General features: G+C 39.7%; 1 protein-coding gene across 2 annotated transcripts in view; it reads left to right on the forward strand.

Annotated features, from left to right (window-relative positions):
* Positions 1–13,416, forward strand: part of KDM3B (lysine demethylase 3B) — a 47,223-nt gene extending 33,807 nt beyond the window's left edge. For both annotated transcript variants that reach the window (XM_062502588.1, XM_062502589.1), the window contains 8 exons: positions 3,405–3,576; positions 6,629–6,719; positions 6,806–6,936; positions 8,214–8,333; positions 8,839–8,978; positions 9,313–9,489; positions 10,030–10,164; positions 12,066–13,416. In XM_062502588.1, coding sequence (XP_062358572.1) covers positions 3,405–3,576; positions 6,629–6,719; positions 6,806–6,936; positions 8,214–8,333; positions 8,839–8,978; positions 9,313–9,489; positions 10,030–10,164; positions 12,066–12,146 — 1,047 coding nt within the window. In that variant the 3' untranslated portion in view covers positions 12,147–13,416. The remainder of the gene's footprint in view (positions 1–3,404; positions 3,577–6,628; positions 6,720–6,805; positions 6,937–8,213; positions 8,334–8,838; positions 8,979–9,312; positions 9,490–10,029; positions 10,165–12,065) is intronic.
* The last annotated feature ends 4,953 nt before the right edge of the window (positions 13,417–18,369 follow it).

Genomic DNA, 18,369 nt, shown 5'->3' on the forward strand with positions numbered 1-18,369 from the left:
GGAAGAATCCCATGGGGATATTGTCATGAAAAGGAGAGGGGCTCAGGAATACTGGTTGAATCATGCTTAACCTGACTTGCAGCCTTCTGTAATGAGTGGCTTGGTATATGAAAGGAAAGTACTGGATGTTTTTTATCTTAACTTTTATAAAGGCCTTTTACACTGTCACAATGCCATCAGACAAGTGAAGCACAGACATGATAAGTTAGCACTGTGATGGACTTAAAACTGTCTGACATGCCATTGCACTGTCACTACTGGTATATCATAGAGGGTCACTTTTGGGGTGAGTAGTACTTGCCATGTCATTAGCGACCTAGATGGGATAGGGTTCATAGACCCTTAGCAAGTTTACAGACAATACAAAACTAGAAGGAATGACAGATATAGCAGATGGTTGTGCTGCTATTCAGAGTGTCTGAACAGGCTGGAGAGTTGGACTGAGAAAAATCTGGTGGTGTTCAGCAAGGGAAAATGTAGTGTCCTGTACATCAAGGAAGAATAACATCCTACAGCAGTTGCTGAGAAGCAACCATTTGGAAAGCAGCTTTGCCTAGAAGGATCTTGGGCGAGGGAGTGATCCTGAGCCAAGAACATGTCCTCACAACAGAGTTGTCAGCAAGTCAAAGGAAGCGATGGTGTCCCTTACTGTGTTCAGTTCTGCGCTCCACAATTCAAGAGAGTTGTGGACTTAATAGAGGAAGCCCAGCAAAGGGTCACAAAGATGATGAAGGGACTTGAGCATCACTTAGATTAAGAGAGGCTGAGCAAGCTGAAACTGTTCAGCCTAGAGAAAAGAAGGTTCAGGAGAGTGTGGGGAGGAAATCTTAAGAAGAGGGAGCCAGGCTCTTGTTAGTGCTCACTGACAGAACAAGTGGGAGTGGCTGCTGGAAGTTCAGTCTCAACACAAAAAATACTCTTTTTTTGGTGTGAGCATAGTTATTTCCAACCTAAATGTTTTTGTGGGGTTTGCTGTTTTCATTCCCCTGAAATTCACAGGAATAAAGGAACAACCCCTTTTTGTCTTCTTAAATCTCATTCTTCTGGAGGTGAGGTTTCATTGCTGCCTTCTAGAACTTATTGGCTGTGTTGTATTGTATTTGAAAGCCAAAGCTGTTTCTGTTATCCCCAGTGTTGGGATTTTTCCCATTCATTTCTGAATCAATAGTTGTCCTCACTTAGGAACTAAAATTGAAACTAGGCCTTTTAGAGGCCATTACACAATACAAAGGAAGCAGAATTTGGTTACTGGACTGTTTTTAAGCAGCATAATTTTGAAGTTGCTTGTATATAGCTATGTAGGTATCTTTGCCTAACACACTGATACTGTATTTTGGGACATCTGTGCTTCTCAGGGTTGTGCTGAGCTCTTCATGTGAATAAAAGCCAAGACCCACCATCAGATCATTTTTGATGTACAGGACACAGCTTGGAATTAATTCAAACTTGCGTAGCCATGGGAACTGCCATTTGAACGTAGGTAGCAGTTACTAAAGCTAAAGCTTTTCAGGTGGGAATACTCCATGTGCAAGTTCACTTCATACCCTCTTGTTTTCTCTCAAGTTTGGTAACTCTGTTTTGAGATGGCAGGGTGAGAGGAACTGAAAAGGTTTTGGCAGTGTTGGGAGGATTGTCTGGTATACCTTTCCCAAATTTTGCCAGTTTAGCAAATGCTTTGAGTGTTCCTGGGGAGAGGCCACTGAAATACCTGTGTGAAATATATGTACATCATTAGCCTAAACATCTGAAAACCCCTTTTGCAAATAAACAGCCTTTTTTCTACTACTTGGTTTTGTCCTACAGAATTAATGTTGATCTGTGGGTATACATAAATAACGAGTGGAATAGTTAAATAATTGATATCCAAATATGAAAATTTCACATGAGAAGGCTTTAGTACAAATGCTGTTTCTAGTCGTAGTTGCAGGTGTGCTTAAGATAAAGGACACGTGGTGGGATTCTACACCTACTCTACTGCCACAGGTGGATTGACTCTGGCTGGCTGCCAGAACCCTCTACCCAGCTGCTTTCTCACTCCCCTTTCTGGACAGAACAGTGGAAGAAAATCAGGTGAAGTAGTTTCTGGGTCATGATAAAACCAGGGAGGTCCCTTAGTGATAGCTGTCATGGGCAAAACAGGTTTAATGTGTGATTGATGAGTTGAATTCATTGCCAATTAAAAATAGAGTAGGATGGTAGAGAAGATAGACAAGTCAGTAAACACCTTACCTCTCTCCCCTGCTTCGCCTTTTTCCTAAAGGCTCAACTTGACTCTCTCATCTCTGACTACTCTACCTCCTTTCTACCACAGCCCCTGAGGTGACACAGGGGGAATGATGAGGATTGCGGTCTGTGAGACAGAACACTGTGTCTGCTGCCCTTTCCTCCTCACACTTTCCCGCTGCTTCAGTGTGGAGTACCTCTCACAGGATACTATCCTTCACTAATGGCTCTGAGATGAGTCCTCTCTATGAGCTGCTCCAGTGTGGGTCCCCAGTGGGCAGATTTTGACAGAAAAGTTTGCTTATTAGTGGGATTTTCCCTACAGCTTCTGCCAGAGCCTGCTCCAGCATGGGCTCACTATGGACTTCCTCCAGCAAATATCCCTCTGCTGCAGTGCAGGATCCTCTGTGGACTGCAGGTGGATCTCTACTTCACCATGGTCCTCCACAGGTTGCAGGGGAAAGCCTGCCTCACCATGCTCTTTGATGGGCTGCGAGTACCTCCTCCATTGCTGACCTTGGTGTATGCAGAGCTGTTTTTTCTCCCTTCCCTCTACTTTCCTGCCCGTGTGTTGTGTGTCCTCCCTCTCTCTCCCTCTCTCTCTCTCTCTCTGTCTCTCTCTCTGTCTCTCTCTCTGTCTCTCTCTCTGTCTCTCTCTCTGTCTCTCTCTCTGTCTCTCTCTCTGTCTCTCTCTCTGTCTCTCTCTCTGTCTCTCTCTCTGTCTCTCTCTCTGTCACACACACACATGCATCAGCTGTGGAGAACTTTTTACCCTTTCTCGTTGTCACAGATATGCCACCAACATCAATTATGGGCTCAGCTTTGGCCAGTGATGGGTCTGTTCAGCCAGGTGGAATCATCTGTGTCCACCCTGGGGCAGATCCCATCTTCCTCTCAGAGCCTACACCTGCTTCCAACACCTTGCCTTGGAGACCTAATGCACTTGCCTTGGCAAGTCTAGTCCAATGCCACTTCTAAGGCAACTGCACATGGCGTGGAACTAAAGTTTCCTTTGACTCTAGTTATTTGCTCGATGCACAAAAACCAGACATGGATGAAAATAGATTTGTGGTGTCTTTTGCATGGTAGTAGCCAGGAGTCTTGGCTCTCTTAAGAAAGTTTGGCTGCATGTGTAAGAAAATTGGTTATGGTGGAGTAAGCATTCATCTTTGTATTCTCAGCCCGTGCTGGTATCTGGTGTCCATAAGAAGTTGAAGTCAGAGCTTTGGAAACCAGAAGCTTTCAGCCTGGAATTTGGAGATCAAGATGTAGATTTGGTGAACTGCAGGAACTGTGCCATAATTTCAGACGTGAAAGTGCGTGACTTCTGGGATGGCTTTGAGATAATATCTAGTAAGTAATATTTATGGCTGACTAGTTTAACTGAGCAGTCTGTCTTGCTATCTTCAATTCTTCATTTTCCACCTATCTTCCTAAAAGCTAAATTATGAAAAAATCCAAATACCTATCAGTCTCATCCAGAGAAGCCATTTCTCCTTACATGTAGCACACCCTATAAAATGCTTTGTTGGTGAAGATTAGGGCACGACTGTCCAAGAGAGCTGTGTGTACTGGAATGTGTTGGTGTGTGTTACTTTTATGTGTCAAAAAACAATCCATTTCATGGGAAACTACTTAAAAAAAAACAACCCAAAAAACTTTTCCCAGTGAAATTAATCCTCAGTTACCATTTTAAAGTCAGTAAGTAATGTGTCTACCTTTGCTCTCCTTGCAACCTCAATTTTAATTGTAAAACTAAAGGGAACCTGCAGAGCTAAAACAGACACTTTTGGTACTGAAACTTGAATTTGGTGGAATAATCAGTCAAGTAAATATGACATTGCAAATTACTTTTTGTAGCTGATCATCTGTGAGTACAAATGCAAATTTATATCTATTATGAATAGCAATGCTATATGCATGCCTCACATGATAACACATAATTTAATATTCAAGATATTTGACAAAACTTTTTTGTATGGATGGGGAAACTAACCGGCTAAAATTTATAGGGACATAACAGGTCAGGTTAAAGAGCTTCTGAAAAGCAGAGTGCTCCATTTTGGACTGTGTATACCTAGATCTGAGTGGCCTTACAGTTACAGGTGTTAGAGCTGTAAAAGTTCATTGAAGTGTTTCTGATTTTAGAGTCGTGTATAAAGTGTTTTCTGTATTTATTGCTATGGTGCATATTGCAGAAACAGTGAACTGCTGGATGATGTAATGGAGTGTTTGTTCAGCAGTCAATGAAATGATAGATTTGCAGACCAAGAGTATTCCCTTCCTAGTCATTTTTCAGTCAAAGAACTCCCAGCTTTTGACTTTTTTTTTAATATGGTTAGTAAAGAGTACTGTATTGTGTACTGTTAAATTTCATTCATTTTTTTGTTATTATACAGAAGTAAATGGCCTTAGAGGAGATAATGGTGTGGTCTTTGTGTATTGCCAGTAATTGGGAAAGTTTAGAAAGTCTTCACTGTTGTGCCGTGGTCATTCATGAAAATGGTGATTTTCTGTGGGTCAAGCTGTCTTTGGCAAATGTTACTTGTAGTTTGTCTCCAGACAGATATGCTTCTTTTAGCAAAGTCAGCTTTGGTTATTCTTCTAGACAAAGCCTGTAGCAGTCTGTACATGAGACATATTAGTGACTTAGGTTGGAAAACCTTATCACTCTTGATAGTTTATGTTGATTACATTTTATTTAGAGTTTCTTCAGCCGTGTTCAATCCCTCATACAGAGGAATATTATTTGTGACTAGTCTAGAGATTTTTCATGCGAATTCTTATGAAAACTGTTGGCAAATTACCTAATGTCTCTGACTTTTCTGCATTACATGAATTTTAAATTGTTGAAATATGTGGCTAGCTTCCACCCTCACATTAAGTTACCAGAGATGCAGAACAGCCATTGACTTTGGAGGTGTTCTTGAGATTATTCTATACGATACTTTTAATTAATTTTAATCTTTTGCTGTTTCTTTTCATACTTTTGGGCTCTAAGGGGACTTTTGGAAGGTCTTTTTATTTTGATCCTTCTTACACCTGCTTTTCTTTGCTGATGAGCTGTTTTCTGGGGTTTGTCCAGTTTCATGTAATTTGTCAGATCTGTATGTTTTCATCCAGGTAGTTCTTCACTCTGTCCTTTCTGAGTAGCCTGCCTACAAGCTGCTTCTTGTTTAGAGCAAAGATCCTTGATAAGTTCAAAATCTTGAATATAGGAAGTTGTGAAACATCTTTAAATACAAGTCTTTGAGCTTTTCAGTTCACTCGCCTTTGTAAAATGTGTAGCTTATCCAAGTTTGTTATGTTTAAATCAGTCACTTTGGTTTATGTATCTGCAGTTCTTAATTGCTTTTAATTTCAATAAAATATTTTTTTATATTGCAAACTCAGGCTGTCCTCTGTAGCCTGTTGATATGATTTACAGGTCTCCAAGTCCTAATTTCTTAGATATACTTTCCCTTCCAGTGCTGTCAGGATGTCTGCTAGGTCAGTTTGTCTGACAATCCTTGGTAAGGTAGGAAGTAGTGAAGGGTGTTACTCTATGGGGAAATGGGGATGCTAAAGTGTTAAGACTTCTGTACACCTAGTTCAGTTAGTGGCCTCATGTAGAGTTGTGAAAAATCTGGTTAGAAGAGTGAACTTTGTTTTTCTCTAATTGTTACAGTGAGGTCTAAGCTACTCACGTACCACTTCCAGATAGACTCTCTTAGCCCTGAGACCTAAGGTAGCTCCAAGATCTGAAGTAAGACAGCAGCTGATATGGTCAGTGCTGTCATAGCATACATCCACCATTCCATGTGTAATGCTGTCTTTCTAAGCTGCCTGCTTTCTGTTCCCAGTCAGGACTTGTGTAAAACTCCTAAGTGAGGAATAAATGTTTGCTTTTGGCACTTTGCTAATTTGAGCGCCTCCTGCAAAGAATTAAAAAACCTAAAAGCTGTCCTCCTTTGTGACCACCTGCCCTTTAGCTGTTTAATGTGGTGTACTATGGTTTCTTGCTTTACAGTGAAGTTAGGGTTGATATCAGAACAAGAACCAATAACTTCAATTTTGTAGAAGTACCACTTCTCTGGAAATTAAAGATAAAACTCCCTTAGACTTTGGTAAAAGGAGTAAGGAAGAGTGCTTTGGAAAGGCTTGTTTTTGAAGCTGAATAAAAACTATTCTAAAACCTAGCAGCTGTGCAAGATCTGTCAAACTTCTGTGGTAGGTGATTATATCTTTATCTAGCTATGGTTGTTAAACTATTGTTGGTCATACTGTTTGCTTGGAAGCCCAAAACAAAACCAGGATCCATTTTGCTGTGCACTGTAAGAGGTACACAAAGCCTGACAGCTTTAACAAGGTAGTGGGCTGTGGTAAAAAGATATTACATGGAGAAATCTTAATTTGTTTCTTGCAGAACGGCTCAGGTCAGATGATGGTCAGCCAATGGTACTAAAGTTAAAGGATTGGCCTCCAGGGGAGGACTTTAGAGACATGATGCCCACGAGGTAAGTTACCTTTAGTATCAGTGCTGACAGGACTGCTGTAGGTGCTGCAGGAGGATAACCCACCTTTGTCTGCCTTTGCTCTCTAGGTTTGAGGACTTGATGGAAAATCTTCCTCTTCCTGAATATACCAAGAGAGATGGTAGACTGAATTTGGCTTCTAGGCTTCCAAGCTACTTTGTCCGTCCTGACTTGGGTCCTAAAATGTACAATGCATATGGTATGTGAGTATAGTTCTGCACATACTGGGTTTTGTGACTCTTTATTACACTTAGGGCAAATACAAGGCTGTGGCATTGGTCAAAACTCAGTGCTTATCGAGCCTGCTGATACTTTATTTTTCATTTAGTCCTGGAAATCTATTCTTACATTAGCACTCTCTCTGTCAGATGTGCCCTTTTCTGCCTTGTGTGTCCAATAGGTGTACATACAATAAGTTAGTTATTCAAACAATTATTAATACATTGAACAGGCATAATACCAACACAGGATTCAAGGAAAAGTTAGTATCTTTTCGAGAGCAACTGAGGAGTGTTAAGAGGAAAATTAATCACCTTCTGGGTACTTTGACCTGTTTCTGGTCTGTTGTGATAGGTACTGTTTAGTGAGTTGAGTTCCTAACTTCAGAAGCTTGTATTTTAAGCAGAAAACAGATAAACACGATGGTGATCCTAAAAGCTCTTGTGGGCACACTTCTGTTAGTGTTTGCTGATACAAAGATGTTTTTTTAAATGTTCTAATTCCCTGCCATGTTACTCGTCAGAGATGGTTAAGTAGAAGTAGAAAGAGAGGGTGCTATTGAAGGGTCAGAGGAAAAAAAAAAAAAAGGAACACGTTTATAAGAAGATCAAAGAATTAAGCAAACATTTGAAATCTTTATCCATTACTTACAGTCACTTGAGAGGTGTAAGTTCCTTCAGCATGCAAAGGTACAAGCACTTGAGTCTGCAGGTGTTTTTCCTTACTGAATTGTAATCTGAATGGTTAATGATGAGTTGATCGCTAACTGCTCTGAATTCAACTGGTCATGGATTTTACAGCTTAGTATGAGAAAATAAAACACAGCTAGGGGCTTATACTTTTAACAGTCCATTGACTTGCTGCACACAGTAGGATGCTTATGCAACCTAAAGCAGTTCTCTCATGCCTTCAAGCAACGGAAGGCTTGCTTTGTGCTTATGATAGCTAAGTTCTCTTGTACAGACTGTATAAATTACTCTCAGAGAGACAAAATTGTAAAGTACAAGTTCTGGCTTTGGTGTTAAAATGCTTAAAGAGTTTTCTCATTACTTGAGTAAACTAGGTTTGCTGCTTCTCTTTCCTGTAAAATTAAAATACTTGTTATCAGTAAACTTTTTACTTACGCTGCACATGACATGAATCTACCTATTTCAGTTGCTGTTTGACTTTGGTTTCTGCTCTCATTGCTGTGCAAAGTTAGTTTTCCAGACAAGAGATTAGTCACAGAATTTGATTTTATTTTGCACACTGTTATAGGCTTAATTACTGCAGAAGACAGACGAGTTGGTACCACAAACCTGCACTTGGATGTGTCCGATGCTGTTAACGTCATGGTGTATGTTGGGATTCCCATTGGGGAAGGGACCCATGATGATGGTAATGCTTAAGGAAAGCTGTTTTCTGTACACTAAAAATCAATTGTGTGTGTAAGAAGACAGTTTCTTTTATTGTTTAAGCTTGTCATATCTATGATATATAATTCTAGTATACAAGGTAGTTTGCTACATTTGCAGCACATAATTGAATTAGAAGTGCACTAATGCTTCATTAGTTCCCAGCTGTGGGAGCAACAGTTTTGCTAGAAATTAGGTACATTCCTGAAGAAAGGAGGAGAAAGAGTAACTCACTACCCTTTCTTTTCCTTGTATTTGAGTAATTGTAGCTTAGTTGAAATTCACGATTGAGCTTTGTGATTACCTGTCAATTGACACGTTCCCTGAATTCTGTTAAAAGGAAGCTTAATGGGCTTAGAAATGGCACTGTATGATGCAGCAGTTGCAGTGTGACCGAATTTAGTATCTCAAAATGCTCCTTCCTCTTCTCTATGTCACAAATGAGCATCTTTGTAATCATATTGCTTTTACATGGTTTCCCCTTTCAGAGGTTCTGAAAACAATTGATGAGGGAGATGCTGATGATGTAACAAAGCAGCGAATCCATGAAGGAAGAGAGAAACCTGGAGCATTGTGGCACATCTATGCTGCCAAGGATGCTGAAAAGATACGGGAACTTCTCCGGAAGGTATGCTGGTTACCAAGAAAGCTTGAGCTTACAGGGTTTCCTTGACTAGCTTGCTTGTAGCAGCTGAACAATACAAATTGCCATCAACATCAAGTGCATAGGTATTGTACTTCTGTCTTTGAGGACATTGATAGTTACTATGTTCACAGGTTTTCAGCCTGGTCTGGAATCTTCATACTAATGCATGTTGCTATTTAAGACCTAAATGATCTTAATGAAAGTAATGTTTTACCTTGAAATAGTTTGTTATGGTTTTTGGTACAGACCATTTTGTTACCCAGCAATATCAATGTGCTGTGTCATGGTTTCCCTCCACCCCATATCTTGGCCCTAGGTTGGAGAAGAACAAGGCCAAGAAAATCCTCCAGATCATGACCCCATTCATGACCAAAGTTGGTACTTGGACCAGACCTTACGTAAGAGACTATATGATGAGTATGGTGTTCAAGGCTGGGCAATAGTGCAGTTCCTTGGCGATGCTGTGTTCATTCCTGCAGGTGCTCCCCATCAGGTAACTATACCAATTCTAGGCTATGTTGACAAATAGAATTGAATTTGAGGCACAACAGAGCTGCAGCTTTAAAATAACTGGTAATTAATATTGCGCACTTAAGGTTTCTTTTTCTATGTTTGCAGTTCTTATATTACTAAAAGTTATGTAAATATCTGAATCGTGTACATAACTGTGATGAAGTTACAGGGGAGAAAAAAAAAGCTGGGGTGAATGGAGGGAAAACATTTCTATGTAGTGAAACTTCAGCCAAATAAACCAAATTAAAAGGTTAAGAGAACTTGCTTTAGGGAACACTAATGTATATGGGAGAACAGTAAACCTGTTAGATGTCATGTATTTTGTACTGGTTTTACTGTGAGACGGAATTTTGTCAGTTTCTGGTTTTGATGAGTAAATGTGGCAGAGCCTAAATATGTGGTGGGGTATTGGGGGTTTTGGGGATTTGTTTTTTGTTGTTGTTGCTTCTTTTTGGGTTTTGGGGTCTTGTTTTGTATGTTCATTATCTTGATGTATCAGTCATTTAATACTTGTTTTTAGGTCCATAATTTATACAGCTGCATTAAAGTGGCAGAAGATTTTGTATCTCCAGAACATGTGAAGCACTGCTTCCGTCTGACCCAGGAGTTCAGGCACCTGTCTAATACTCATACAAACCATGAGGATAAACTGCAGGTACACATTTTATGTCCGTAAACACTAAATACATCCTGTGTTTTGCCAGCTTAGTTCAGTACTAGAAATGAGTAACAACTTCCCAGAAATCTAGAAGTTCTCATGTGACATGTATGTTACCTAATTTTTAAGTATTTCTGTCTACAGTATTACGTAAACAGAAATTAGTAAGAGACTTCTGCATTTCCAGAGAACTTTTCCCCCTAGTAGACTAATGCATGCATTGGTATTAACAGGTTTTTGAATGGCTGAATCCTAATGGCAGCAGAGGAGACCAGGAGAAAAAAAAAATTCTTAAAAAGGGAAGAGCAGTGCTTTATTTTGAAGAGAGATGTTTGACCAAGTACACTTATGTTGGTTTCTTTGTTGCCTAAAGGAAAGCTCCTCTGTTAGGTTTCTGGTTGGATTTGATGATCTTAAAGGTCTTATCCAACATATGTTAGTCCTAAAATTAAGTGTGGGGGGGTTTTTTTGAGGAAGCATGACTGCCTCAGCTAATAATTATGCACAGAACATAATAGGTACACAAGTACACTGGATATAAGACAGTGAGGTAAGACCATAGGAGATCTTGTTGGATTTTGTCTAGCACATCTGAAGCATTACTATCTGCTCAGTTTGCAAATTTTGTTGTCAGCGTTTTTTGTGTATCAGTAATCACATGTATGTAAAAGGAAGGAGAGTGGAGATCTGCAGAATGGCTGTCCTCATCAAACTAAGTACATAATATATAGTCACTCTCCAGGATGTCACCCAAGGATGTCACAATCTACCATGCTTATTCTCTTATACCAATTCAGTGGAAGTTTGCTATAAATTTTACATGGATTTTCATGAGATTATATAGGAAAGCAGAAATAGGATCAACTCTCATTCTGGTGTCTAACGCTGTACCCCTTCAGCTGTGATGATACAAATACAGAAGTGTTTCTGTAAATCAAGAGGTTGCAAATAAATAATGCTTATTATTTAAAAGAAAAAAAAAAAAACAAACCCAACCAAACAAACAAAAAGCACTAAGTGCAACTCAGTATTCCTGAGAAAAGGAATACTGGTCGTATTTGTCTCAGACATCTTTTATTTTGTAATTTTTAATGTGTCCTTTTATATAAACCTCTGTCTATATTTTTATATATTAAAATACACAGAGACAATAACAGCAGCATAAATGATACCAAACGTTGAAGTCACATGTACATCAGAAAAAGACAATGGTAGTTAGTTGAGCTTGGCAGTTAGTTGAGCAGTGCAACTGAGCCACTCACTTAGGAGGTGAAACTGTTCCATTGAACATCTGGAAATTGAATTCAAATAAACTTAGATCAGAAAAAATCAGAAACAAGATAGAACTTTGATTCTTAAATAGGTAACTGCGAAAAAGCAGTGAATACTAGTGAATTTCTCATCTTGTGCTCGTCTTTCTCGAAGATTCAAAATTTGAAGAATTTCTAGCTTCTATGCAAAGACAACAGGATGATTCATTGCATCATCTTAATTTTCATAGGATTAAACTATATTATTTCCTTGCATCTTTTAGATTTGATTCACATGAATCTCTTGAGTGACTTGGATCACAAGGACTTTTTCAAAATAAACTCATACATGTAAAACATGTAGTGCACTTTCTCCTAGCTCTCACAAGAGGAGGAGTTATCTTAAAATAACATGAGTAAATATATGTTGCTGGATGACCAGAAAAGGAGTTAATAACTCAATGCAGGTGTCTAAAGTAGTTGTCATCTGTGACAGTTAAAATCTGTTGGTGTCCTGAAGCAAAAAGAATATATATATTTTGTGTAGACTTGCCAACTATTACAAATTTAGCTGTCAAAGTTGATTGCATAGCTATGTAAGACTCTCCTTGTTAGTCTGTAGAAGTTAATTTCTTTTTCCTGTTGCAGGTGAAGAACATTATCTACCATGCAGTGAAAGATGCTGTTGGCACACTGAAAGCTCATGAATCCAAACTAGCTAGATCGTAGGAGTTGCTAATTCCAAATGCCCTGTCAAGTAGGCCTTTTGCTCATGGTTTATCCAGGGACTATACACGACTGCCTCTGCAGGAGCAGAAGCTTCTCACTGGGAGCTGGTGTGGTCAGTATTACACACACTCTTCAGCCACCGTTTTCTACACTGCCTCAACACTGAAGGTCTAATGGAAGGTCGCACTGTTAAATGCAGAATTACAGATTCTAAAAGGTGCCATATTCCTTTCCTGTGGCCTTTTGCAAAGTGAAAGAACATGGAAACCACTTGGTGTTCCTGCATATTACAATTAGAAATGGTATAAAGAGTGTGGATATTTTTTTTCCCTCATGCCTAGTTAGTCTCCACAAAGTTAGAACGGGCTGGAGGTGGGTTGTCCTACTGCAGACTTGGTTGATAACTGCTGAAAGAATGTGACCAGCAGTAGCCCAACCACAGAAATTCAAACAAACTTCCCGTGTGAGATACAGGCCAAGGAAAAAGATAAAGCTATTCTCTGCACTCCCTTCTTCTAGCCGTTTCTCTATACACTGTAGAGTCGCAGAACTAAAGGGAGAACCCACTTTTTTTTTTTCCCCTGGGAGACTCCAGAAATAAAAGAATTGTGTATTTAGTGAAAAAAATAGGTTTGTAGTGAAACAGTTAATATTTCATGAAAGTAGATATTTTTAGTATTTTTGAAGTACCACAATTGTTCCTGGATTTTCAAGGAAAGGTGTATTACGTTTAGTCTTCCTTTCAATAAAATCAAGAAGTGATTTTTAGAAAGCAGTCTAAAATAGCACAAAACCAGCCAAAGGAGAATTGAATAGAAATTGACATCCCACCTCCCTTGCCCATATTACCTCACCTATCTTCTCCCCTCTCTCTACGCCACCCTGCTTCCTCAAAACGAGAAGTAAAAAGGAGTATAAACTCTGTTCTCACATGGAGATGTTGTACATCTCTCCCGGCACTGGTGATGCAGGCAATATTCACCCAATACCAGTGCTACCTGAAAACATCTATAAAACATCTATCCTTTCCAAAGTGAAGGAAAAGTTAACTTTTGGTGTCAGCTTTGTCCAGAACTATTTTGCGTAAAACGTTCCTGCTTGATAGAACTGTATTCGGAATTTACTAATGTCAGCATTGATGCAATGGATTTAATTGTCTGGGTACATGGGGAAATGTATTGACCTTATCTCCAGCTGTACTGTAGTGCCACTTGCAGGCCTGTTAATATATTCACGGTTATTTCATTTTTTAAAAAATAAAAGTCATTTACTGTAACAGCCTGGGCAATTTCTTTCATAAGTGTACACTGATCTTCCTGCCTTGAGGTTGTCTCAGCCTCTGCCCCTTGTAGTGTAGGCTGCCTGCCAATTTTGACCTGCTGTGTTTGACCAGAAGGCTCATGTGGCTTAGCCTGGCATCCCAAGTATGTGCTGGGAGCACACCAAACTGCCTGCCAATTCTTGATTCTTTGAGGTACTTTGGGTAGAGGATCTGTCTTGTCATAAAAAATGTCTCTTGTACTATGCTCCCCATCCCTGTCGTCTTAACAGGTGTGGGTCCAGAGATGCCCTCTCCAACTGCAGCTGTCCTGTGAATATGGGTTAGTTTATCTGCTAGAGATAAAAAGGGTTATTCCAGACTCATGAATCATTCAGCTTCACTGTATCCTGCTTGTACAATTTCTTGTGAACTTCTGTTGTACTCCATGCATACAGATTAATTATAGCTGCAATGTTTCCCTCATTTGTGTGTGTATGTGTGTGTATAAGCATTAGAATTGGATAAAGATCAAGAAGGCAGAGACTTGGCTATATCTAATACAGTAGCTTGAGTAATTTTGAATGTAGTGATCTACAGTAAGAGTTTTGCATCTCATTCTAAACCTTTGTTTAGTTTGAGTCTATCAAGTACTGCTTCTGTCTCTTGAATTTGCTTTTTTATTAATCATGGAGTACAATCAACCTGAAGCAATATTCAGCCAAAATCAGAGGTATCATTAAAATTAGGAAATACCATAGAATCATAAAATGGCCTATGTTGGAAGATATCTTAAAGATCATCAGATTTTTCTGACATATATCATATAGAGCTTATACCACAAGTAGCCAGCCAAAGTGATTATAAAATTGATTTATAATATATAATCAATGGTTTTTATCACAGTGTTATCTAGTTCAAGTTTTTAAGGGGCAACTGGTATGTTATGTGGAATGTAAGCAGATTAAAGCAGACATCATATATCAGAGGGGCTTTAGCAGAGGGAGAATAAAAAACTTGAGCTACGTATCTTAATATAGTTTGCTGCAGTCATCATACTTGTTCTACCTAATGCTCTCTTGCAATTTCTAAATGGAGGTGCACGAGACAGTGGGCAGCACCATTTTTGAATATGGACTTTAAACTCTGGCTTTTAGCCAGTGTCCTGTGTAACTACAGACAAGATGAAGCAAGAATTCAGGAATATATGTGTGTTGGCCTGCCCACGTGAATTTAGATTGTATTCACAATACTGAAGGTTGGTGTGTGCTCAGCCATGCAAGAGTATAATGTCCCCACTCTGCAGATTTCGCTCCTTTTCAAACAAAAAAACTTCCTTTTCTTGATACTGAATAAAAATGTAACAGTGTGCAAGGTTTACTTTTACAAAATCTTTACTATGAGGCAACTGTACCCAGCAACATAAATGTAGGAAAAAAATAAGTACCTAATGCATTGAAAGTTACATTCTATGTGTTGTTTCTCTGAAAGATTCTTACACAGCCTTTTGTAAAACCTGAGGATGTGGAATCAGAATTGGAGCAGCAAAGTTAGATGCTAAGCAATAACTTGAATTTACCTACAATCCAAATAAGATGAAAGAAGTTGCGAGGCATGGATATTATTTAAAACTGTTGCTTCCCTGTATGTATGATTTCCTTCTTCCTCACTCCTGGTAGCCCTTTGATAACTCTGAGCTTCTACAGTCAAGAGGTATTCGTTGAAGTGTATGACACACCAGTGATTTATTCATGCATCAAGCACACCTTGTAAGCATTGATTCAGTGAGAAATTATTGTGAAACTACACAGCATGTGAGTGAAACGTAGCGTAGAAGGACCCGTTGACAATGCATCTTCCCACTTCTGGTTACTGGTAAGAAATCTGATTGTCAGCTTCAGTGTTTCCCCAAACTCACCCTGATAGCTAGTATGCATGCCAATTCCTGCTTGTAGTCACTCTCTTCCAGTGCATCTCAGAGTCTGAAATCAGCCCACAGCTTCTTTCCTCTCAGTTGGCAGTGTCTTTGAGATTCCTATTCTCAGCTTTTGAAAAAGAGCTGCATGTTCCCACCAGGCATATGAAAAATAACCAGGCAGAAATCATCTTCCTTTTCTCTCTTGTCTCCCTCATTCTCCTGCCTTGCAGGGAGCTTTTGATTTATCTCTGCCTTTATATAGTCTAATCGGAGTATGGTAATGTAAGTTTCAAGAGCTGGATACAACAAAATACTGCTGTTTCCTCTAGGAAGGTGACTTCTAAGAGAACAGCTTTCAATTGCAGAGCAAAACTGGTACAGAAATGTTCTCGGAACAATTTCCAGTTCTAGGGCCCTAGCCATTACAATGTTTGGGGTTTTTTGCTGTCAGCTTGCACTTTTTCCGTTTTCCTTACTTCTTTCAGTTTTTGATACTCTTCCACTACAGTCTGCACCTTTGTGCATCAGAGAGGGTTCCCATTGTGCTCTTCCACTTCACCTTTATTCCTAAGACCCATATTTTGTCTGCTAAACTTTTCCAGAGGGAATCCTATATTCTTGAGCCCTGATGAATTGCTGTTCCTCTTAACCATAGCAGCTTCTGCCTGAACCTCAGCTTCAGCAGGATCTCTGGATCTGACCTGGCATTTTTCTTAATGTAGCTTTGCTTAAGCTGCTCTGTTCAAGGAACAGCTTGTGTGATTTCCATGCTTTATTGTTTAGCCATAGCAGATTGACAGATATTTGGTGACTTGTTTGGACCATTTGTAGATAAACCACGAGTTTATCATGAGTTGTTTCAGCAGCAGCATATCTGCAAAAAAACTCATAGAGCCTTAACTTGAAAACAATTGATTAATTGCTTTCCTGGGTAGGTCCTAATTACACAGCATTATACAATATTACTACTAGCTTAATAAAAAGAATACTACTAATAAATATTTTTATTTTCACTTAACCTGCAGCTGACTTTTTCCAAAAATAGCCCTTAAACTACCAGTAGTTTCTATTTGTGGAAAGGTAAGTTAATTAATCTTTCATTTTTATTTATGATATGGAAAAAAAATGAACTTCTTATTGCTAAATGTAAATTGCTAGCTTAAAATACCTTTTCTGAAGTGATTCTAAAGCTCAACATGCTACTTAACAGTGAGCTTCCACTTACATTTACAACACCACCTTTTCTACTGGTGTTGAGATTCTGTTGTTTTTACCACCAGTTGTGTCTAATGCACTGAAGATGTTTATACTGCCCCTTGGCACATTAAATAGTTTAGAACACTAAGGCACATTTTATTTAGGTGTCACCCATGCTGCAGTTATTCAGCGTTCTCACACTGTCATATGTGTTACTCACCAGATCTCTGCATTTTCCCTCTTTTGTTTGCATCCTCCGCTCACCTGAGCACTAACAAATTACTCAGATAACAGACCTTTTGCTGTGCTGGTCACCGATAGGAAACTGATGCAGTTAGAAACACAGATATTTTCTTGAAGTTTTTTGCGTGTTGGTGTTACTTGGACGTGTGAAAGCAGATTCCTTTTATCCTGTTAGTAGGTCAGTTATGCCATCAGTGGTGTAAATTGTCCAGCCCTTTATACAGTCATTTTGTGGCCATTCATATCCAAAACCAGACTGTGACAAAATGTTCTTTGTCACTGTCTGTGGAGACATTTGTGTTTTCATCTCTTGCATGTAATGGGAAGTTGTCAAGTGTTTTGTATTTGTCATCACTGCTCATTATACTGAATTTCATGCATTCATTAGAAAATTCTTCTCAAACAGCTCTTTGTTTTTGTTCTCTTTCCTTGGTCTCATTCCTTTTAATAAAGGCTCTTAAGCCTAACAGCAATGAATGAGACTTTGCAATAGTGCCTTCCTTCACATTTTTGTTTGTTTCTTTGGGGGTTTTTGGGTTTGTTTTGTTTTTTGTTGGCTTTTGGGTTTTGTGTTTTGGGTTTTTTGTTTGTTTTTTTTTTTGTGGTGTTGTGTTGTTTTGCAGGATTTTTGGTAGCTGAAGAACCATAGATTTCTAGCGATGTTTTTTAATTTTTTTTTTGTTTGTTTAAAAACACGTTTCATAATCTCAGTGTGATTCAGAGATCTGTGTACGGGGCCTAATCAGACCTTGGCTGTAATATACATACAGGTTCCCAGGGACCCAGTAATGAACTCTGGCATTGACTGAGAAGGAAGCTTCTTTTAACAGTATTCCTTGCTGAGCTGTTGATACTACAGTTTCCTGTACTCCAGTATGCTTAAGCATACACATTTCCCACCCTGCACTACGGATATTCACACACACACACACACACACACACACACACACACACACACACACACACTGTTCAGCCTTGTTTTTGTAGTTAACAAAGTAATCCTTGACCTCTCAGCTTTCGAGGAAGAGTATCTGGCAACACTGAAATTACCTGGAAACTACAAGTAACAGCCGTTATTCTTCTGGTTTGGTAACGCAAACGTCGGTATCGGCTAGTTGAGTTTTGTTTGGCATCCGGTTTTGGGTGAAACTTGGAGCCGTGGAACTCTGAAAAGTTTTTACAATAAATTACCGTGTTGCAGCATGTAATAGCTGTTTTGATTTCCCTGGAGGAGGCAAATGGAGGCAAGATGGCTTCTCCTGTGGTCTCTCCTACTCCGTCTTCCCCAGCGCCCGTGATCTCACTTCAGCTCGCTCCTGTAATTTTCTTCACGTTGCGCACGTTGCTTGTCTGCCATCCTTCCGGAAACGTCGCTTTAATACCTCGCTGCTGCCGTTCCGCTGGCGGGGTTCTGCTCCTGGGTTGCCGTCGCACCTGGTACGAGCGGACGCGGGGCTGCGACGCTCGGAGCCCGGCGGCCTCTTCCCTCCGCCGCCTCGGCTCCTCCCATGCGAGCACAGGGGGCGGAGCTGCGCTTGCTGCAGGAACCTGCCCTGTAAGAGCCGCCTCCCGCCGCTGCTCAGCCCCGAGCCGCGCCCGGTGCCGCC

This window comes from Cinclus cinclus, chromosome 14 (genome assembly GCF_963662255.1).
Source record: "Cinclus cinclus chromosome 14, bCinCin1.1, whole genome shotgun sequence".
Classification (NCBI taxonomy): Eukaryota; Metazoa; Chordata; class Aves; order Passeriformes; family Cinclidae; genus Cinclus; species Cinclus cinclus.